General features: G+C 43.9%; 1 protein-coding gene across 1 annotated transcript in view; it reads left to right on the top strand.

The window, feature by feature from the left end:
- Positions 1-613: 613 nt before the first annotated feature.
- Positions 614-23248, top strand: part of GABRR1 (gamma-aminobutyric acid type A receptor subunit rho1) — a 29081-nt gene continuing 6446 nt past the window's right edge. Inside the window, exons 1-6 of the mRNA XM_064707520.1 lie at positions 614-756; positions 13618-13671; positions 15820-15926; positions 17258-17325; positions 19098-19321; positions 22699-22781. Of these exons, the coding sequence (XP_064563590.1) occupies positions 635-756; positions 13618-13671; positions 15820-15926; positions 17258-17325; positions 19098-19321; positions 22699-22781 (658 nt within the window). The 5' untranslated portion in view covers positions 614-634. The remainder of the gene's footprint in view (positions 757-13617; positions 13672-15819; positions 15927-17257; positions 17326-19097; positions 19322-22698; positions 22782-23248) is intronic.

Here is a 23248-nt window from a genome sequence, read left to right as displayed (position 1 = left end):
TCCTCTGAGCACTGGATACTTTCCAGACATGGTGCTCAGCTGAGCACAAGTAGTGAAAGCACCAACCACTCTGGCCACAGCACCACTGGATGCTAAAGTAATGCAGAACACACAGGATCAAATGCTGCTTGTAGAACTAAATTTTTTTCTCTGCAAATTGATATATCTTTATTAATACTTTTCAATTTATTGCAATGCTTGTAACAAACATTACTGTTACACAGATAAGTTTTGTGATTAAAGAATTACCAATGACATCTAGCTGAACAAATGCACTACTTCACTTAACAAGGCAGAAATATATATGTACATGTGCCACAGGTATTTGAACAGGGTTCAATTTAAACCAATTAATAAAATAGCCTGTTTGGACTAAAAATAATTGTTGTCTGAGAATACGTGAATTCAACAGTGCTAGAAAATCCCTGCCATCTGACGTAGAAGGATTTATAGGTTTAGTGGAAATTGCTTTCCCCACTGTCCAGATTAAATACTGCAGGATGATTTTTTGTATGAGTAAACATCCTTCCAAAAACGATCAGACCGATAATGTCTTAAAAAGAGAAACAGGATCTACATTTAGATTTTCTTTTTCTTGTATGGACTATTTCTGGATACTAGACCTTCAGGTAACATGTTGACTGTCCATAAAATGCATTTTAGCATCTTCCTCCTGCTGTGGGGATGGATTTTATCCACTGAATGCAGAACCCACCGACAAGGAAAAGAAATACATGAGGTATACAAAAAAGGCAGGTGAGTCTCATGTTTTTATATTCAAGCAGCTACAGTTTGGATAAATGCAATGTTTTGGGTGATGATAAAATGACTAAGAGATAATTTGAGCTTGTATTTGCGGACTGTGATCTCTCAGGCAAAAATATTTTCTGTTGTTTCTTTTGCCAATGAGTAAGCTTTAATGCATTTTATACTGTCAAAATCATTGTTTCTTTAAAAAAATAGGTTTCTGAAGTGTCTCAAAGTTTGAAAGGGTACAAAAAACCAGGCATTTATATTAATGGTAGTTAAATGTGATAGAATAGTTACATGAAAGTGAAAATGAAATTTAGATCCATGAGAGTTGTTGCATTCACTAAAGATTAGATGGACTTAGATTAAAATATTCAGAATTTGGTTTTTTGTTCCCATGTTACTTGTTTTATAGACCTTTTAAAAGAAAAAAATAAAGTCTCAGCAAGGCAATGGTCGGTTATCACGGTTATCAGAAGAAACAGAAAGAACATTCAGTATATTGTATTAATATGCTAAAATTATCTAAAACATTGTCTATTCTTTCTCTCACTCTCTCTCTCTCTCTTACAAAAAGACAATGTGATATTTTGCTCTCACTATCTTGTAGACAGCCATTTTAGGAGGATTTGAGTTGAGGAAGGGTTTTTGCTACAACTGAGTTCTGATTATTTATATTCTATTTGGGAAATAGTTGGAACTTTGTGTGAGGATTTTTATGCTCAGGCACAAAACAAGTTACACCTGGAGGAAAAAAATACTTTTTCTTTTTTTATGTAAGAATATAGCTGACACATTTAATTTTGTTTAAATGCTGTGTACTGTTGCTTGTGACAGACTGAACCTGTGTTGTCTCTGCTTTACTACAGTGCTGTTCTGTAAAGACTCTGTATCATCCATACTGTAAAGTGTATAGGCATGGAAATGCAGGAATGTCAGTCCTGAGGAATTCAAACAACTCCTATTAGCCTTCAGAAAAAACAGCTGAAAGGTGGAAGGGATGGAAAGTGCTTATTTTCCTACAGCCCCTTGTAGCAGGTGAGGGGCACCTTGCAGAGTGACTGCAGTGTCCTGATCAGTACTTGGGCATCCATGGACCATTTCATACAGAGGAAGTGGCTTCAGCAGTGACACCACCTCCATGGAGGTATAGCTGGCAAATGGGTGCAGTGCTCTCTTCATGACCAGCCCCCAGGGGATACATTACCAGAGCCAGTATGAGTACAAGACATGCACAAAATCCCTTTTTTTGTTGAGGCTTCATGACAGTGACAGCAGAGGTGATGTGTTGGCTGTAGCAAATGAAGGGAATGAAAAGCAAGGTGCCACCGTGTGAGCTGGGAAGCATCCAGATGAGAGGAACACACAGCCATTTTCTTGCTTATCATCTTTAGGGAAAGCTCTATAATGCACTAAATGCTCAAGAGTGCCAGTGCAATAAACTGACAATATAACAAATCAAAGCAGAAAAGTGTTAAAAATGTGTGAAAATGGAAAAGAAATACCTATTCAATAAATGCAGGAGCTGCCCCTTCCCCTATATGTTGTATATGATGTGTAATTGTTCCAGGGTAAGCCCATAAGAACGCCCTGAGGTGGTGTGGCTCTGGAGAATTGGCTCCACTGCCCTCCCAGCATGACCTCACTGGCCTGGGAGGGCATTTCTGGCCTATTTTTTCCTCAGTAGTGATGTTGAGGAGAGCTGATGGGGAGAGGAGCAAAGCTGGCCTGTGGCTGTAGGGTTGGCTGTCCATCAGCAGTGTGGTGCCCAGCACAGTGCCCACTTTGCCCTGTGATGGCACAGCCTGTGAGACACCCATGTAGGGTAAAAAAAGATTATTATGGCCATCCATAGGATGCCATAGGACCTTAGGATTTCTTCCGAAGCACAAACAACAAACCCTTCTGTGCCAAACCCCTAACCTTCAATGTCAAATTCAGAACAGAATTGCAAGTATTTTTTAACTCTGGCTTCCATCTATTTGGTCCTGTTCTGTGCTACCTTGTCTCCTCTCCACCAAGGTAATTGCAGGGGGACCAACCCTCCACTCATCTCTGCTTACATACATTTAGGAGATAAGGCTTCTTGCATTTCTCAGTGTGGAATGTTTCCCAAGCTTTTACCTGGCCATTTGGCTGTTTTCCTCTGTCCCTTCACTGCTTTTTCAGGATTGACATCAGGACTACGTGCAGTGTTTGTACAGCCCTCCAGCAGGTGCTGTATACAGAGGTAATCCCCTGACCTTCTGGGACTGCTGTCAGGATCTCCCAGTGGAAGGTCATACTTGCCCAACACTACCAGGCATCTGTGTATGGCAGAACACCTCATCTCAGAGGTCCAGCCAAGCCTCTTTGCTCTCATGGGGTGGTCTCTTATGTTAGGATGCTGGTTATGTAAAACAGTTTTGAAGTAGCCACAATTCCTTGGCACTTTCAATCAAAGTCCATGCCTTTTTCCATCACAGAGTTAGACGCTGGATTCAAAAGGATCCAGAGGACAGTAACAACCTCTGGAGCAACAGAGGATGGTACATTACATCAGAAAAACTTGCAGAGAACATTACTCCTGAACATTTTGGATTTGACTGTTTCCCCCTCCCTTCAACACCCAGCTCTGAATGCAGGAGGAGAAGTTAGAGTAATTGACCTCTTTACTCCTCTCTAAACACTCTTGTTTCTTGCTCCTTAAGGCTTGTGGTAAGGACCAGGATGGAAATCCATCCCTCCACTGTAGCCTTTTCCTTCTGAAGAAAGACAAAGGCCTCAATGGAGATTGATGGGAAAATCTATTTGACATGGAAAAGGCTGTCTCCACACCATCACAGGATGCTCAGGATGGCTTGATTTGCACCCATGACCTCCCTAACCCCCAGAATCCCTACAGAACAACAAGATCATCCTCTTGCCCTAGTGCCAGGGCTCAGGGCCAGCCACCGGTGCTGGCACACGGCAGAGGCACCTGCTGTAAGGACCTGCCAGCATCCTGCTGTCCCTGACAGTTGTGTCCAGCTTTGCTCCTGATTGCCGTGGTGCAGCTGATGGAGGAATACAGAGGCTTTTAGCTTGTTTCTTTAGATGGTGTGTCAGTTTCTTCCAGGTGACACTCACGCTGAACTCTGCTTTCAAATTAAAACTCACCCCTGGATCTGCAGTTTTCAGCTCCAGGGCTTCTCTTTTCACCTGCCCAGATCCAACTGAGCTCACATCCACAGCCTTCACATTCTAGAGATATGGTGAGTGGAGTACACGGGGAGCTGCAGGGTCAGACACCTTCTCTGTCACAATATTTTTCACTGCAGGTACCCCATTCTAGCATGAGACACAAGGGCTGTGAAGAAGAGTGAGCAGACAGGAGAGGTTTTGCCCATGAGAGTCCATGCATGCACCACAGTCTTATGAGGACTGGGTTTGCATGACATGAATTTTGAAAAAGGTCCCAAATAATTCCTTAAATAAAGCTGCTGAGGCTTTAGGACATAGTGTGACAAGAAAATGGCAAATCAATCAAAGTATGCAGACAGTCACAGTGAAAGCAACATAGTAGATAGCTTTATTGCATGGGACTTACTACAGAGCCCTCAAATATTGTAATTCACTGTAAAAATGTCTGTGTGCCAGTCAAAGACTCAACTACTTATTTTTGCTAATCTCCAGGACAAATCACCTCAAAGGAATTTCACTTCAAAGAGCAGCAATATAAAAATAAAAGCTTTCTCACCTTGCAGACCCGTTCACAGTTTGCAGTCAGCCATGTGCAAAACCTGCAGGGATTGCAAGACTTTTTCTGCCTGTTGGGTTCAGAGTGCCAAAACTCCTACAGAAAGGAGCTGAGTTCTGGAGCACTGGCAAGAGAGCTGTCTGCTGTTTTCCCAACTGCTCAGGCTCTTGGAAAGCCACCAGGCTTCGGAGGAGGGGGGTCACTAGAATGATGCAAAAGCTCCCTAAAAGTCAAAACATCGTTGTGCCAACAAAAGGGCCAAAGCCTGTGTTGTTAATTAGGCTTGCAGAATCTACTAGAGAGGATGAGCAATAGGAAGGGAACTGTCCTGGAGCTGAGCCATGTTGTTCTGCCAGAGCTAACTGCTGGGGGGAAACAAATCTCTTTTAACACTAAAATCTCCCTGGACAGCATTAAAACCACCTTTCAGACAAACAGCTCTCAAGAGAAGAGATTCCATTGTAAAAGATCTAGAGATCATGTTTGTTTAACCTTACCTGAGATTCACTTCGTGTTGTTAGTCATGCCTCTACCATTACCTGACCAATAATTTTGTCTCACTTTTATCTCCAAATAGTAACTCATTTGCATAAACAAATCTTGCTAATGCAAGCTGTCTTTAGATCACACTTGTGGAGTGCATGGTAAGACTGTAAAATGCCTGTGAAGGCATTGCCACATTATCCATGGCGAGCCAGATGCAGTGAGCCCACAGCTCCCAAGGCATTGCTTTCTGGGATCAGCTTGAGTTATGCCTGGACACCACTTGCGCCAGCAGAGCTAGATCTCAGGAGAGCAAGAGGCCAGTGTGGACTTCAGACCTGTGCAAGTGGTGTCTCTCCATCTCCCCAGTTAGTAACTTGCCTTCCCCTTTCTTCCTTTTTTCTTCATCTCCTTCACTCCTTTTCTTTCCCTCATTCAAGGTTTCTCCTCTTCTTCAATAAACTGTTTCTCTTTTTTTTTTTTCATCCCTTTCTTTGCCCTCTGCTTCACCTACCTATTTTTTTCCCCCACATCCCTTGCCCCTGTCACACAAATCTGCCAAGATTTACCCTGTTGCTTTCAACTTCATATTACTTTGTGGCTTACTTCAAAGCCTTTTCTTCCCTCCAACCATGCTCCTCTTCTTTATCTTGTTATGCATTAGCTTATTTTTCATTAGTGCTTTGCTCTTTCTCTCATTTGCCTTTCCACCCCTGTTGTTCTTTCAAGAAATTTCAGTTGTGCGTGGCTCCTTTTCTTGGACCAGCCAGAAGTGTCCCCCCTCTGCTTCTCATAGCAAGTGATTATGGTTTGAAAACTCTATTTTCTACTTTCATCATTATCACCAGCCTCCTTTCATCCCTTCTAGAATTTACCTCAGGTCTATGTGCCACACAGCTTCCTAATTTTATTAGTGTCATTGGTGGCAGTGCAGCCTCTACTGGCACTTTTGTAGCCATGTTCACACACCCAAGTACTCTGCAAACTTACTTGGCCCCTAATGACAGAAGCTTCAGGTAACATTACAACTTGCTCAGGATCAGCAGCTTCATGTTTTCTTCTGGCCCACCATTACTACAACGTGTTTTATGAGCTGTTGTGAGGACACATAACAGGCTGTGTGAAGCCTAGCCAAAAAAAAAAAAAAACCAAACCAATTTGAAGATGCTGCAAGGTAATTTCTTCCCTCCTGAGTGCATATAAATTGATTTTCTTATTGCAGAGTTGAGTTCGCATCTGAAATGGTGATGGTTTTTCTTCTAAAATATGCTCAGTCACCTTCCAAACTCACTTCTGTGAAAGCACTCACAGATTTCAAAGTGAATTTCACAGTGTGATGCTATGCTTATGTACTTTCTGTCAAATTTCTTTTCCTTGCTATGCACTGTGGAAAGTCTTGAGCGACAGATTCCTGCCCACTTGCACCAAGCTACTCCTGAATTCATATGCTTGCACCATTATCACTTGGCCAACTCCTCCTTTCCCACTCTGAGAGCCCTGCTCTGCCTGCCTGGAAGGCTTCTTCACCTCCAAAATATCTCCTCTTACTCTGCTATTTTTTCTAGCTATGGACATTGGATATGTGAGATGTGGACATGCCTTGGTGTTGCTAACACCATTGAAATGGCTTCTGCCTGGTTTGCTGCTCTGTTCCAAATAATGCTGAACCATTGTTTGTCCTCTTGGGCACTGTGCAGCATTAAGCAGATGTTTACCCAGAAATACCACAATGACACTTCTTTAGCAGTAATAGTTGGTTTGGAGGCCATCACTATATTGACATCATTTCTGAAAGCAAAATGGAAAAAGTTAAAAATACAAAGTAGAAATCAATGTACACTTTTCTGAATTTGCTAGCACTGAATTTTTCTGAAGTCATGAGAATCTGCTGCAATTCTCCACCCAAAGCTCTGATTTTAACTACCTTGAATAGTTACATATCCTCAGTAAATATTGTTTCCAGTAATTACTCTTTTATCCAAAATAATTTATAAAGCTATTGAGCAACAATGATCCTATCATGGGTATCATGGGACTACGCTGGGAAATGTTCTTCATGGTAAAAACTCTGCGTAATTCCTCTTTTTCATGTTTTGTAACCATTCACATGTGGGGAACTTCTTTCTGACTTCTGATTTCTTTTCAAGAAGAACCTGTGAACATTCCTTTGGAATTTGTGGTACAATGTGTGATCTTGATTACTCTTGTCTACAAGGCCACTAACTTTTTAGAGAAGGCCATTATTTTACAACAACTCCATGAAAGGAGGTTATAGTGAGGTGGGCACCAGTCTCTGCTCTTAGGTAACTAGTACAGGACAAGAGGAAACGGCCTCAAGTTGCACCAGGAGAGGTTTAGATTAGATTTTAGGAAAAATATTTTCATGGGAAGGGTTGTGAAGCATTGAAACAGGCTTCCCAGGGAAGCAGTGGAGTCACCATCTCTGGAAATGCTAAAAAAAATGTGGATATGGCATTTGAGGTCATGGTTTAATGCTGAACATAGTGGTGGTCCCAGGTTGATGGCTGGACTTGATGATTTTTAAAGGTCTTTTCCAAATTAAATGTTTCCATATTTCTAAAGTGCATAACATCCTTCAAGAAAACTCTTCTTCAATACATACTATATTTATCTGGTGTCTACTTTTGGTGGTTTTTGCTATCTTTGTAGCTAATTAGTCCAGTGGAACAGTCAGTAGCTTTAGAGTCCCAAAGAAGTTGAAAGCTGCCACCTTCCAGTCCTGTGTCACCAATGACTATTGATTCAACAGTTTATTACTTGGCTTTCTTCTGGGTAAAAGCCTGTTGACTTGTTACTGTTCAATCCATTTACTTTAAATCTATCTCTGGTGCTGTGCCAAGATGAATATTTCTTAACGTTGCCCCAACAGCAGAATTGTTACAATTTTGCTTTTTCTGTTTCTATTCTATTACAATTCAAATTTTTTTTGCCTACTTATTCCCCATTCATCATTTATACATTTATTTCTCCATATTCCATGCAGTTCTTAGTGCTATCTTTTCTTGCAGTTCATCGTATAGGCATCAGACCTTTTCTCTAACACATTGTGGCTTTGAATTGGGACCCTACATCCCCAAATGCCTGTTTCTCTTTCAAGCATGCCCTCATGCCTGAGTTTTATAGTTCTGTCATCTGTCCTGCTATTGAAAACATTGACCAGCTGTTTCCAGGATGAAATCTGTGAAATGTTGTTTAGTGTCTCTCTGCAGCAGCAGCAAATTAATGGCATCACATTAGCCCGGGTACTTCAGACATGTTCAAAGTCACAGCTTCATCTCCCTGTTTCCCTTGTTTAGTAATGAAATATTAAAAACCTCACTTAAATCTACTTTTCCTCCTGCTTACACTAAGGCAGCCAGTTACACCATCAGACAGGACATTAGACTGGTTTGACGTCAATTATTGCAAAGATTCACATTGACTGATCTTTATAATCTCATTATTCCCTGGGGTGGGGGGCAGGGCAAACCAATGGATCACTTGAGTTTGTCACCATTTATTTTCAGATCTCAAAGCTCCAACCTCCTTCTTTTGTACCCTTCTTAAAGCCAGGTATTGTTTTCACCCTCACACTCTCCCAGGGGCATCACCCACCTCTGAGGAATCCTTGGAGGTGGTGGCTTACAGCTCAGAGTCTGTAGCAGCTGGTACTCCCACTGCTCCTGGGGTAATGTCATCAGCCTCTGCTGACTTAAATACCTCAAAGTATCTAAATACTCCTTAAAATGCCTTTCCCTGATCTGCACTGTGCTGTGCTTGCAAGTCAGCTTTTCTTCTGAGACTGGGTCAGACATGAAACCTTCCAGCATGTTCTGCATTGCCCCATTAGTTCTCCCCTTCCCTTCATCTGCTTCTCTTTCTTACTTGGCTGAGTGCTGGCACCACGCCTGCCTCCTCCTGGCTGGCAGGACGGACCTTCTGCTTCCTCCAATTCTTCCTTTCAACATACGGAACACCAAACTCAACAAACACCCATGCACTGGATGCAATTGCTGCAACATAGGGGCACTACCACTTTTGCAATATCAGGTTCAGTGTCAAGACCTCAGGTGGCACAACTTTTCTGTGAGTTATCAATGTGTATGTATGTTCCCTTTTTTTCTTTAGTCAGTGTTTATGTCCAGGCAAAGAGCAGAAGAAGTGCAACTTTTAAAGGGTGTATGAATGTCTCCTGCTTATTTTGGATTCTGAGACCAACCTGTATTCAAGTAATAATGGATTAAAATGGGGGTCTCATTGAATTTTCTGTATCACTCAAAAAAGAAAGATGGTAGAAGAGCTCTGAATCCCACAGTTTCTCAGACTTCATAATGTAAAGACCAAAATTAGTGCTATTTCCCCCTTTCTTTTCATATATTTAACAATATATATTATGATAGTAATGTATCATCTTTTCTCACAATCTTTAAACCTACTATTCATAAGCTCATGGCTTTGCATGTCTCTCAATTTGAGTACAAATTAGTGGGTTTCTATCCTACATTATCCCTGGGTAATTAATGTTGCACAGTGGATCATGTCTGGTGAAGTGCATGTCACCAGGTAAAAGCAGCTTCCTCCCATTTCAATTTTGCTCTTTTCTCCCTCAGGTGCTGGGTGGGTTTTCTTCCCATTTAGCTGCCTCACTTTTCCTCCCCCTGCAAAGCTCTTCTCTGGGCTCTGGATGACTTCTCAGTCTTCACCTGGACCTGCTGCACCACCTATCCATCAGCATCTCCTGCTTGCTGAGAAGCCTTCCCAATTCATTTGCAAGTCATAAGGCATTCTATGGAGGAACTTTCTGTGAACTCCCCACTCCATACACTCTTTTTTCCTTTGGAACACAGGCTGGGAAGTTCTTTAGCCCAGCAAGGCTCACATGTCTCCAGGAGCAGGACATTCTCTCTGTCCAGCACCACTCTGTGGTGAGGGGACACCACTACTCATGAAGGGCTGTCCAGGCTCTCTTTGCCCCAGGAGTCATCCCACAAAATGATGAGGCACTGTTCGAGTCTGATGCCTCCTCTCTTCTCTGCTCCTTCTGGTATCTTTTATCATTACCCAATGTTTATCTTCCCTCCCCACCTCTGCCCATCCAGCCTCTTTTCTCCTCAGTCTCACCCAAAGCACAAGCACTGTTGCAGATCCCAGCTCCCTCTGTCTCTGCCTTACTTTTTCCCTGCAGGAACCTCCTGTATGTTTGTGCCTACAACCCCCAGTTCCTGTTGCTTCTCCCCCATTCCCCAAACAAGCATTCTCCAGTCTGATTTTGGCCTTTAACAGGATGCTGATGTATTAACCCCAGTCAATAACTGGTCATAAAACAGGGAGATCAAAGCCAAATATGTGGCATTTAATAGGTATTTAATAAGATTTTTACACTTCTAACAGATCTAACCAATACACCTTTGTCAATCCCATGTTCATCCTGCCAAGACTTTGCTCCCCGCGGGGACTTGTGCTGCCTCCACTGCCTCTCCTGCCTTGCCCAGATGTAATTTGATGGGAAGACCAAGCAGAACGTGGGTGCTGGCACTCCCCTGCCCATCATGGCATGAGGTGTGTGCAGCACAGCAGGTGCAGGATGGGAGGCCCAGCACAAGCTGCCCACCCTGCTCACTCAGGGATGGGGGGCCCAGAGCTGAGTGCCATGGCATGGCTGGAGGGCACAAGGGACTTATATCACTTTCTTTACTTTCCAATTACAAGTCCTGCTGGAAACTGGCTCAACAAGCTCCATCTCCTCCGTTGCCTTCCATCAGTGGTAAGGATTGGTAAGTGGTAAGGTCTGTGGATTGGCTGATCTGTGAGATTATAGGTGGGAAATGTATGTTGCAGAAGTAACTGCAAACTAAAATGCTACGATGGGTAATGACCTCTCGCACATTTGTTTTGGTTGCTTCCAAAAGATCTTATTTCCAAGATGAAGAATGAAGAACACTGTGAGATTTCTGGTGCACATTTTAAGTGTGGACCTGACATTCCTCTGGCACGTGTCCTGTGAAGTTGGGCATTTGGAAATGCTTGCTGGGACCTTTAGATGTCAGGGTTGGACTGTTTCTTCTGGAAATCAAACACTGTTAACCCTAACCCTGCAACCCTTTTTGCTGTGTTGGAGTGACTATTAGAGCGATAGGAATCATGCTTTAAAATACAAAGGGTAACTGCCTTTTGCCTTGTGTCTGTAGCAGTAGTGATAAAAATCTAGGTTGGCTGATTTTCTTCCCCAGCTATCCTACACTTCAGCCACATCATTACCTCCCAGCCCCAGCAAGCCTCAGACTTTGGGGCAGAGGCATCTCAAGATCCCTTGAAGCAGTGGGCACATCTGGGGCAATAACAATGACTTTGAAGAGCTTGCATCACCCCAGCTGCCATCAGGGGCCCGAGAGCTACTCTAGCAATGCACAAGGAGCACTGTGAGTAAATGCCACTCTGCTCCAGTTGTTGCTTTTTCACAAAGCAGCTCTGTGACCTTCATGAGACATGAAATGCCTTTTGGCATTGTAGCTGCTAGGAGATAAGTATTAACATTGTGGGGGAGGAAAAAAAGGGTTGTTCATTATTCAGTATATTGTACCTCAGGAATGATTGTTTAGTTTTAAGGAGCCTGTCATCCCAGTGTAAGCAGGAGGGACACTCACAGGCAGTTGTGCTGAGCAATCTGTGCACAATGTCTGGGCTGAATCTCCTGGCTGAGGCTGTCAACCACAAACACCCAGCAACAGCAGAAGCCACAGCAGCTTTCCATTGATTCGCAGCCCAGACAGGCAGGGTAATGGGATCCCATGATGGAGCTGCCATTGATCCCTGAGCCAGCAGAGGACTCCACAGGAACCAGAACAGAAAAGGTATTTACTGAGCAGAAAGAAATGGGGCTTCAAATTGGAGTAACTGGGTAACAGGTAAAAATGTTTTGTTGCCACACAGCTGTGACAAGAGGAACAGGACTGGCAAAAAGAAGCAAAATACCCAAACCAAAGCTCAAATGAACACAGCACTCTGCAGTGGATGGAGCACAGGGGACATTTTATGCTTGTCTGTGGCAGGGAAATAAAGTTAACTTTAGAGGAGAGAGAGGAACACCTGGAGGAAATAAAAGGAAGCAACCGGGGTTGCCGAGTGCAGAGGATGGGGATAGAGGAATCCTTGATGGCCATGCCTTGAAGTCTCCCTTGACAAGCAGAATAGGGACAGAGCCACCATGAAGCATTAGATAAGACCTACAAGGGAAATGAAAATTAGAAATTGCAAGAACATGGCCTGCTTCATCCCTGTTCAAACACCAGCATTATTCCTGAACAGCCAAGAGTTTACTAGGGCACTTAAAGTCATGTAAATAGGTCAGCTTGTTGCCAGAATCTGCTTATCCCCAAAACACAAGAAGTTATTTCCTGACAGCCAGCAGATGAGAAGCAGGCAGCAGTGAGACATATCAGAGTGTCTCAGAAGGCAGAAGGCAGAAGGCTCCACAAAGTGCATTTTGCATTTGCAAGTGCTTTGCTTTGTGATGCCCAGGTCCAAGCAGTGCCACAGAAGCTGCTTCTTTTAATGGCAGTGGTGTTGCATGTCCCAAAGACTCCCCCAAACACTCATCTGCCTGTGCACTTATTCCTAGAATTCCTCTGGGAAACACAGAGTAGATCCTGGGAAAAAAAATACTACTCTTCCAGTTTTCACTTCAGGGTGAGTCAGTACTACAGCCCCATGTGCCCATTCCTGACCTGGTTGTCTGCTTCTCTGTGGCAGCAGCAGGATGAATTTCCCTCCCATGCTATTGGCTTTTGGAATGTTCCCAGCCCAGAAAAGAACTGTCTCACAAGGCCTGGGCTTCCTCCACTACACACCAAAGGGACAATGGTGCTCAGGTGCTGTCAACCATTACTGCAAGAAGAGTTTTGCCACTCTAAGTCTCTACAGAGGGATTTGAAATGTATGCTAATGGGCAAAAAGCCTCATTAGCAGAGTTGATTTGAGTTAGTGTTTATTACAGAGAAAAGCTATTTTTTTTTATTTTTAGTTAAAGATGACTTAGAACTGTTAATTGTTTAAAATGTTACTTTTGCTCAAGCTAGCACTTACATGACCAAAAGCAATATTCTTGCCTTTAATGATTAAATAAAATATTGGCCAAAGACCTGAGAAGACCTTTCTTGACAGCCAGATGGGAGAGGTATGAAGCCAGAAACAATTTACACCGTTTTTTTTTTCTCCCCCCCCCCCCCAAAATAATTTGAAAATCTTTTCTTGTGAACAGACAGTGAACATACTCTGGTCTGCAGGTGTAATGGCCGTGCCCCCATAGGCCCCATGGCAGCTGCTGTCTCCAAAGCCCCTGGTGTTGCCAGCCAAGGCTGGGCAGGTGGGACCTGAGCTGCCTGCTTGGGTACTTTGCCAGACAGTCAAAAAGAGAGGTGTCCCACCTTACAAAAATCATTTTTGCCCTGTCTCCACTGTGAGCCCGAGCATCCCTACCCTCCCCACTCTCTGCCATGCCCAGCCTGACACCGGCCTTTGGCGAAAGGCTGCAAAGAAAAAGGTAAGCACCATTTCTCGCATGTGACAGAAGGTAAAGCTGCGGGGATCCGGTGCCTCCCTCCTGACATCCTCTCCCGCCTGCCTGTGCCCACCTGTCTCAGCTCTCCCTTTTCCCGTTGTTCCTGCAGCCGGCCGCAGCGGCAGCGACGGGAAGCCCACGGCGAGGCGCACAAGCAGGGCAGGTAAGCAGGGCCCTCGGGAGGCCGCTGCAGGCCCGGGCCGTGGCTGGGCTGGCCAGGGGAGGGGGGCCCTTTCAGACAAGCCGGTGATTTGTGGAAGCAAACAAACTTCGCAACTTTTGTGAAAGTTGTAAAGCCGGTATGTTTATTACAGCACTGGAAGAATGTGGGAATCGTTCTCCTAAAATGACATGCTGGAACTCCATATCCAGAACTCTGGGAACTCCAGATCCCCTTTTATCTCTCTCTCAAATACGTATGCATACAATTTCACAATAGATTCATACATATTCGTTTTACTGATTTTGCGTGACACTTGCTGCTAATTTTTCTTTATCAGAAAGAACTCTTGGGTCAGGTTGCCCTGCTCTGTCTGCCACCCCCATCTCTTGTCTTTCGGCTAAAGCAGTCTCTGCAAGCACAGGCCCTTTGCAAGAGCTGGCAGTCAGATTAAACAGCAAGCTACAGACTTAATTCAAAGATGTACATTTCACCTAAATCAAAATGGATTTCTACTCTGGAAAATTTCCACGCTGTAGGTGTTAGCCATGCCATTAGCGGAATCCAGCAGGCCCCAGAGGAAGCCCCCCTGCCTGACACCCTCACAGGCTGGGGGGTGAGGCCACGGCCAGTTGCCACATCCCCTCAGGCTCCCTGTGGCACTCGTGCACAGTTTGTGTTGCCCTGCCGTGTCAGTGGGTGCTTTCCCTCCAAGAATCCCTTCTGGATTCCTTCCCTCCAAGAGCCCTTCCATGGGCTCTCCATCATGCCACTAGTTCTTCCCACTGCCACTGGCAGGGAGAAAGCACCTTTCTGAGCACTGTCAAACCTGCTCTCAAAGGTTTGCTTTCTGAGCACTGTCAAACCTGCTCTCAAAGGTTTGCCTTGCCCCTGGCCTCTGCCTTGGACAGGCATAAACCTTCCCCAATGTACACTCACAGGTCTTTCAGAGGCCGAACTAAACCTCAAGCAGAAGCAGGGGCCAGCTTTTAAAGTGCCTGAGGGATAATTCATGACTAGAACTCACTGATGGAAGTAGACAACTCAAACCTCTTAGCAATTATTGAACTTAGTCTAAGCATCTTTCTAAGATACTTTGAAGTCCGGATAAAGGATTTGTGAGAGGAGTCGCTGTCAACACCGCTGGCCTCTGTTAGGAGATTGTTGTATTGGCTTCTTGTACAACTTTCAACAAGTCTTTGAGAAGTCCAGCATGGCTAAGCAGTCTCATTTATGAAAAACTTTATCACAGGAACTCTCCCCTCATCAAGTTCTTTGTCAGCCTGTTTTCCTCTAATTTACTTTTTACTTGTCTTGCGTGTATTCAGATGAGTGCCTCTCTGAGTGTGCCACCTTTTCTAAAATCAAGAGCCAGCAAAACCTTTCCTCCTTTTTTGGAGCCCTCCTGCCACCCAAGTGGCTGGTTCTGAGGGCAGCAAAGGCTTCCCCTACACAAGGGAGCAACCAAGGACCTGCTGCCATCATCATGCCACAGCACTGGGGCACTGAACAGCAGTTTGCATTTTGATGTGGAAGGGAATCAGAGCCTCCTCTGTCCAGCATTTGGTGCAGCTCCAACAGCCTCTGGAATTACCCTCCCAGGCTCTTTAATGCTCAGAGACCTCCCAGGCCTGTAATGCTGCCTTTTATCCTTGATGGAAATCTGGGGCAGAAGCTAATAATTTTATCCCAAGTTAGGGAATGGCCTGCCTCCTGGCCTGCTTCCCAGACCGTCTCCATTTTGTTCCTGGGCAACAGCCAGTAGCTTATTTGATATATTATTTCCCTAATTCCTGGCCTCACACTCCATCATAACTCAATGTCAGGAATGCCTCCTCCTCTCCATTTATTCACACATGTTGTTCCTCCAGCCCACACATTTTAATGACTGTCCCCAAACTGCAGAGAGAATTTTACAGGGACAAAAAGCCAGCAAACAAATGTTTTCTCAGTGCTAAAATTATCACACATGCCCAAACTGCATGCTGAGTGCAGGAATCAGTTTTTAATGACATTCTGCCAACCACTGCCACAATCACAGGCTCATGCTCTAAGGGGTGGATGTTCTCAGGAGTAAATGGAGTGAAACAAGCGCGTGCTTCTCACAGGCACTGGCCAGGGCTCATAGCTGTGCTTCTCTCCTCCTGGTAGCCCAATCTTAAAACGAAGCCCTGACATCACCAAATCTCCCCTGACGAAGTCAGAGCAGCTGCTGCGAATAGATGACCATGACTTCAGCATGAGACCAGGTTTTGGAGGTATGAAACATGCACTTTTGTCACTGTTCCTGCTTTACACTCTCACTTCTTTATTCTGTAACATTTACAGCAGTGAAGAAGCAGACTGACTCTTCTGTCTCTAATTTCTATTCTTTTGAATTGTGAATTCATGGCACTCTCGGGGGAATGGAGGTTCAGTGAAATAGCCTTCTGGATGAGCAAAAAGCATAGTCAAAGGCATGGAAATGTGATTAACAGGCAATATATTAATCCTATTGCTCAGTGATACTTTCCTTTGATAAAAATCTGCAAATACACCTTATGTTTATACGTGGATGGTGTGGGACATTCTGTTTTTTTCTTAGTATGGCCATACATGTGCATAATCAAATGATGTACCGCTTTTACCTCAATTATAACCCAAAATAAAATATTTTGACTGTGTTAATGCTTGCTCACAGTTTGGTGGCTGTGTGCTAGAGCAACTGAAGCTTTCAGGGAAATGGATGGAGAACACGCTTTCTTTCAGCCCATCGGATTAGAGAATGTTGTAATTTATCTACCCTTTCTGGCTGACAGATGGTCATTCAAATCCAGGATACCATTATATACTCTGATGAAAGAAGATTTTATCACTAAATGCTCAATATGCCAAATACCAGCATGTTCAATTAATTTAAAAACATTTCAGTTTCACAGCAGTTCACAAATGTGAGCATTATTTTATTTGACAGCTCTCCTGGACTGTAATTGCCAGAGGTATATGAGAGACTAGTCAAAGCCTGGAGGAGGGAAAAAAGTTCAGAATCCCTATTACATGGGGTCACAGCTGGACCCTTCCCCTCAGGAGCCTCAGGCTCAGTGGCACATGCCTGTGTCCTGCTATGCATCCCCTCCTGTCACCGTTTCCACAGCTGAGCACTGAGTCTTGTGAAAGTCAAATGCGCACAGCTTTCATGGATGTTATTAGCCTGCAAGGGGAGTAAAAGTGAGGAAAAATCTGCCACATTCCCTTAGTTGTGCCACCACTGGTCTCTCTGTCAATGGATCCTCTTCCAGTAATCTGTCTTGCCAGTCCTGGACTCAAGCACTAGAGCTAAAAACAATTAAAGTTGCTTTTAAATCTTGAAGGAACACATGTAGGATAACACAATAAAAAGAGAAAATTATTCTTGGGTCAGTCTTATTACTGACTTTAATTGTTATTAGAAGATTTTTGTTGTGAATTCCAATCATTTATACTTTCTATTTGCTTACTGTTGTTTCTATTTAAGACTGAGCATCTATTTCTATCTGTAAGATAGTAAAGTCAGAGGATTGCTTTGTCTCACTAGGTTTGTACTTTGTCAACTCCTATGTTTTTTCCCTAGGCCCTGCAATTCCTGTTGGGGTGGATGTCCAAGTTGAAAGTCTGGACAGCATTTCTGAAGTGGACATGGTAAGAGTCACAGATGGGACCTCTGGAGACCAAAAGTCGGCAAGCTACATGGGTTTGTGTCCATGGGGTTTGAATACTGCCAAGGACAAACACTCCACAGCCTCCAAAGGCAGATTCCCATTCAATCTGAATCTGCCAACAATTACTTCTATTGACCTCATGCTACCATTTCATGGCCCTTGAAGCAGAAGGAAGAAATCTGTTATTTTCTTTTCTCTAGGACAGAATGATAAAACATTGCCAAGACTGTCTCAAAGGATTTGGGTTTCTGTGTTTTCTTAAATAGTGATAACACACAGACAAGCTCTGAGGAGACTGATGAATGTGTTTGCTTTAAAGCACTTACATGCTGCAGACACAGTCACTTTGGACAAGTTCTGAGGTAGTCAGGGGCCAGAGAGCTCCCAAGGAAAAAGGGGAATGGCTTTAAACTGAAAGAGGGCAGGTTTTGATCAGATATAAGGAAGAAATCCTTTACTCAGAGTGTGGCGAGGCACTGAAACAGACTGCCCAGAGAAGTTGTGGATGCCCCATCCCATTCAAGATCAGGCTGGAAGGGGCTTTGAACAATTTGGTTTAGTGGAAGATAGCCTGCCAATGGCAGGGGGATTGGAACAAGATGGTCTTTACGGGAACTTTTTCAATCCAAACATTCTGTGACCCACAGAGCCTCTCAGTAACTCAGGTTTTGCTTTGAAAGAGAAAAGAATCACTCCCCAATACAGAATATTTTTGAAAATGTTTTGACTTTTCAACAAAACTGTCAAACAGCTCTGAAGGTTTCACAGGAAGCCCCAGATTCTGTCTGCTCCTAATTAACAGACAGAGGGATAAAGAGCCTGCACTGGACCCCCTCCCATGCCTGAGCCAGGCACAGCTGGTGGTTGGCAGAGACACTGGTGACATGTCAGGCTCCTCTCACTGCAGCTATTTCAGCTCTTGTGCGGGCTGGGATATCTGTGGTCATCTGACCTCAAGGGTCAGCATTTTTCCCAGAGCTAGGGACCCTCCCAGCTGACTCCCTGACTCCAGTGCTCTTGCACCCCGACAGCTAGCCATGGGTGTCCTGAGCTTTCACCTGTTCTGGTTGAGGAGAAAGCTTGTGAAGGTGGCCAGAGGGCCCCTAGAAAGCTCTGGGTCTTGAAAGCAGAGTGGAAGAGCTAACATCCAGGACTTAGAAGTTAAAGAAAAAACCCAGACCCCAGAACAACCCCAAACCAAACAAAATCCAAACAACAAGCTTGTTCCTTTTTGTTTTTAATCAAAGATTATGATTTTGAATTAGTTCCTGTGGCTTTTGAATACTGCCCCTGTTCCTCCTCTAATGTCATGTTGCAACACTCATCAACATGGGAAAACCACTAGATGGCCTTGGGTTAAAAAAAAAATTCAGGGTCGATTTTGGCTGTTAGCAAAATAATAATGGAGAAGATTTTACATTTTCAGAATCAATACTTTTTAACTTGTGCAGCTTTTTAGAAAAATGCCATGGTGCTTAACAAGATCATTACTTGCTTTTTAAATGAAGACACATCAGTGACAGAGTTATTCATTCTGTACTATGTTGAAGCCTGAGAAGTGAGTTGTGGCTGAACCCAGTAAATCCATCAGACCTGATGAATAAACAAGCTTCAGCTGGTGATGCTCCTTGCAGCCCGGGGAGTGATGTGCCCTCAGGAGAGGTGCTTTACCCTTCATGGTTTATCCCAGAGAGGAGCAATCCCTACCGTGCTGATAAGGTGTCAGTAGTGACAGAAGCCTTTTTGCTGCAGGACTTCACCATGACTCTTTACCTGAGGCACTACTGGAAAGACGAGAGGCTGTCCTTCCCCAGCACCAACAACCAGAGCATGACCTTTGATGGCAGACTGGTGAAGAAGATCTGGGTCCCCGACATGTTCTTCGTGCACTCCAAGCGTTCCTTCATCCATGACACCACCACAGACAATGTCATGCTGCGGGTCCAGCCAGATGGGAAGGTACTTTATAGCCTCAGGTAAAACTGCATTCCCTCAATGCAAGCTATTAGTGGAAAGAGAAAGTGGTTTAATTGATTCCTGTATTGTGTTTTTGCATGACTTCATACAAAAAAAAAGGCATAAAAAGAATGAATGGGCTGCCTATCCAGAGACATCTAAATGCCTGTATGAGTACATTAAGTGCCTATTGCAGAAAGCCAGTTTCTGTGCCAGCATTGTTGGTTCCATCACTGTCTCTTCATTTTGTGAGCGTGGCCAGCTCCTGTCCCTGTTGGGAAGCTGCAGTCAGACGTGGCAGTCCCTCGGAGCAGCTCAGCGGGAGGCTGATAGCAGGCTGCAATCCCCACGGGCACTGCTGAAGAGGCAGGGCACATTCTAAATAAAAGGGCAGTGTCTGGTAATAAAGAGAAGTCCAGGGCAGCTATAGTTGTTCACTTCACTTCACTACACAGCAAAGTCTCTGGGCTTAGCAAAATCTGCAGTTTCTATTCTTGAAAGCAATAATGAAGAAGTATAAATTATACTGAGTGCCACTTTATAATAAGCAAAAAAAAAACCAGAGGGAACCTCCTTTAGCACATGAAGTGAGAAGATTCAGAGCAAGGATATATAGCTCTTGGTGACTCGTGTGTGTTGTTAGAGGAACCCAAACACTTGGTTGGGCTCTTCCTGCTTTTTGCTCACTTTTCATGTGAAGTCCATGGAAGCTCTTTGCAGGGGACATTTTTGGTAAACATTGCTTTGTCCTCTGGCTTGAGGGGTGGTGCCAGCCCTGGCTTTCTCCCTTATTTTCCAAATAGTTCATCATTGACATAAGTCTGAATGTTATTAAACTGAGGTTTTTAAATTTCTGATAAGTAACACTTTCATGCTTGGAGATGCTAAGCGAGGAGCATCAGTGCCGTGCTTTAACCCCAGCTGGCAACTAAGCCCCAGGTAGCTGCTGCCTCACTCCATCCTGGTGGGAGGGAGAAATGGAACAGTAAAAGACAAAAAACCTTGTGGGCTGAGATAAAGGCAGATAATTAGGTAAAGCAAAAGCCCCATGCACAGGCAAAGCAAATTGAGAAATTGATTCAGCACTTCCCAAGGGCAGGCAGGTGTTCAGCCCCAGAAAAGCAGGGCTCCATCACACGTAATGGTCACTTGGGAACACGAGTGCCTTTATTCCAAACTTCTACACCTTCCTTCTTCTTCTTCCCCCACTTCATACACTAAGCATGATGACATAAGCTGTGGAATGTCCTTTTGGTTAGCTGGGATCAGCTGTCCCCTCCAAACTCCCTGTACACCCACAGCCTCTTCTCTGTTAGGGTGGTGTGAGAAGCAGAAAAGGCCTTGGTGCTGTGGAACCCTGCTCAGCACTGATAAAAATATCCTTGTGTTATTAACACTGTTTTCTTGACAAATCCAAGATGTATTCCCACACTAGCTACTGTGAAAAAATAAAATTAACTCTATCCCAGACAATCAATTTATCAATCTCCAAAGGAATATAAAATCTGTTCTTCTGTTTTACTTGGCTGCAGCTCCATCCAGTCAGAAAACAAGTACTGCCAAAGGACCCATAAAAACCTATTTGAAGGGAAATTTCTGTACAATATTCTGATGCAAGAGTGTCAACATCACCTCCACAGCAATGAAATAACAAAATACCTGATAAATAAACAAAACATCAGATGATAGGTAACATATTCTGAAGGACAGAAAGAATGAAGACCTGGTTGATAGGAGGTCAGTATCAGCAAGACTCGTAGTGAGAAAGTTGCAGAATACACTGCTTGTGAAGGCTGTGGAAGTCTTTAGGGAATGTTGGTAGTGGCAGAGGTGAAGCTAAGCCTGCCACAAGGTGAGGGGGTAACTTCTCAGCCTGCCAAGGTGTTTTATGATTCTACAAAAAAAGTCAAGCAAAGAAATTCTTGATTCCCTAGAGGGCATCAGTTTGACAAGAATTCTTTTGTTCTTTGATATTTTTATCTTACAGTTCATTTGAATTCATAGCCTGAACATTACCTTCTCATTATCAAAGCTTTTTCTTCACTCAGCAGATTAGACAAGGTTCAGGTATTCTTTAGGCCTTTGTAAAGTTTGGTCAGGTCCTGAGTACAATAAAAAAGGACAAGAATATGACATATTGTTCAGCTATAGCATGCATGCCTACACACTCATTTAGCTGCCAATCACCTGCAATGCAAGCATTTATGGTTATCTAAAGAAGATGGGAACAGGAGGACATAAAACTCAGATTCTGCACAGCCTTGTGCTTAAACAATTGCCCAGTACAAAGTGGTGGTGAAAGACTTCAATAGCAAATTGGCTGAGTTTCAGTGTTTTGTTCAGCAGCAAGTTCAGGTTGCAATGCTTCGTGAATGCTGGGGAAGGACAAAGGCTCCCTGACAGGGCACTGCTGCCTCTCTGCCTTGCTGAATGCCTTTGTCTGCACATTGTATTTTTCCTTGGTGTCTGGCTTTTTAGGGTTCTTTGCCAGACATTGTTTTCCCGTCTTGGAAACCACCACAGACCTCTCTGTCACCTAAACTTCCAGCTGAGCCAAGCACTTTCACTCAAAGGCTAAGTCCAGACAGGAAAGCAACATCAGACAGAACCCATCAGACAGTCCACTGGTGTAGAAAGACTACTAATATAAGGGATTGCATTGTGTTTTTATCATTGTATGATGTCTCTCTACCAGTAACCCTTCTATAACTTATTAATTCTTTCCCCAATATAATTTATACTTTTATTTTCATTACATCTCTGGAGTCCAAACCACTCGAGTCGAGATTTATGGTTGCTTCTGGTTCAAACACCAAATTATGCTATTAAAAATGTGATAATCAGACCATAGCAAAGCGAGAGATTTTGACGGATGGACCAGAGCATTTCGGTGATCACTTGCATTCCAGCTCCAGCCCTGTGCCCTCTGGTGGCTGATTCCCGTGTGTGATCGCCGAGTTTCCACTGAGCATGGGAAATTCATGGTGTGCAAGGAAATTGCCTGCATCCCTCATGGGTTGCAACTACGATGGCTTGGATAAATGCAAATTATTTTATCGTACAAAGCATCTGTTTAAAGGACAGATGTCTGCAGAGATGTGTTTGCTGATTGTCGGGGGAAATGTCCTTTTTGCCTTTTCTCATTTTCTTCTCCAATACTTCTGTCATCTAGTTGCAATTTGTAATGGCCTAACTTTCTAGTCACCTTTTTTTACAGCAGCTTGCTGAGAGGAAGAAATTACTGAAGTGGAATGGCTTTAGTTGAATGGGAGGAATTTATTTTCAGTTGAGTGGTACTGGCTGCAGTTGTTTAATAAAAGACCAAACACACAGCTTGACTATTTTACAGTCCCATAAGGAGACAAGTCTTTAATGGAGTGATTTTTATTATTCCTAGAGTTACAGTAACAGCAATGTGCAACATGGATTTTAGTCGCTTTCCCCTGGACACGCAGACATGTTCCCTGGAGATTGAAAGCTGTAAGTAAAGTGGAGGTATTGGGGAGCCAAGGGCACCTAAACTATTTTATACCAATAATTATTATATCAATAATTAATTAGACCAATAATTACACTGCTGCTTCATTCATGGAAGCTCTAACCAAAGTCATCAGACTTCAACACTGAGAGAAGCTCCCTGCCTGTATTTTTTCACTAGAATTAGATGGTGTTTGCAGCAAGTGTTTTTAAACACCAGCTCTGAGCACTGTCTTGCCAGCGGCCCTGAATGCCCATTGGGGCCCAGGCTGCCCCACTGCCATCCCACCCCCAAAGCCCCATGGCCACTTGCCTGCAGGGCAGCAGTCTCCAACAGCACCTGTTTGCCCAGGTGCCCTCAGACACAGGGATAAATGGCCATACACCCTTCACGGGCAACATCTGCTCATCCATGGTGTAGAGACCATGATAGGGTAGTGACATTCATTGCCCATTTGAGATAAAGCCAG

Source organism: Zonotrichia leucophrys, chromosome 3, assembly GCF_028769735.1.
Source record: "Zonotrichia leucophrys gambelii isolate GWCS_2022_RI chromosome 3, RI_Zleu_2.0, whole genome shotgun sequence".
Classification (NCBI taxonomy): domain Eukaryota; kingdom Metazoa; phylum Chordata; class Aves; order Passeriformes; family Passerellidae; genus Zonotrichia; species Zonotrichia leucophrys.
This window is presented reverse-complemented; position numbering and strand designations above follow the sequence as displayed.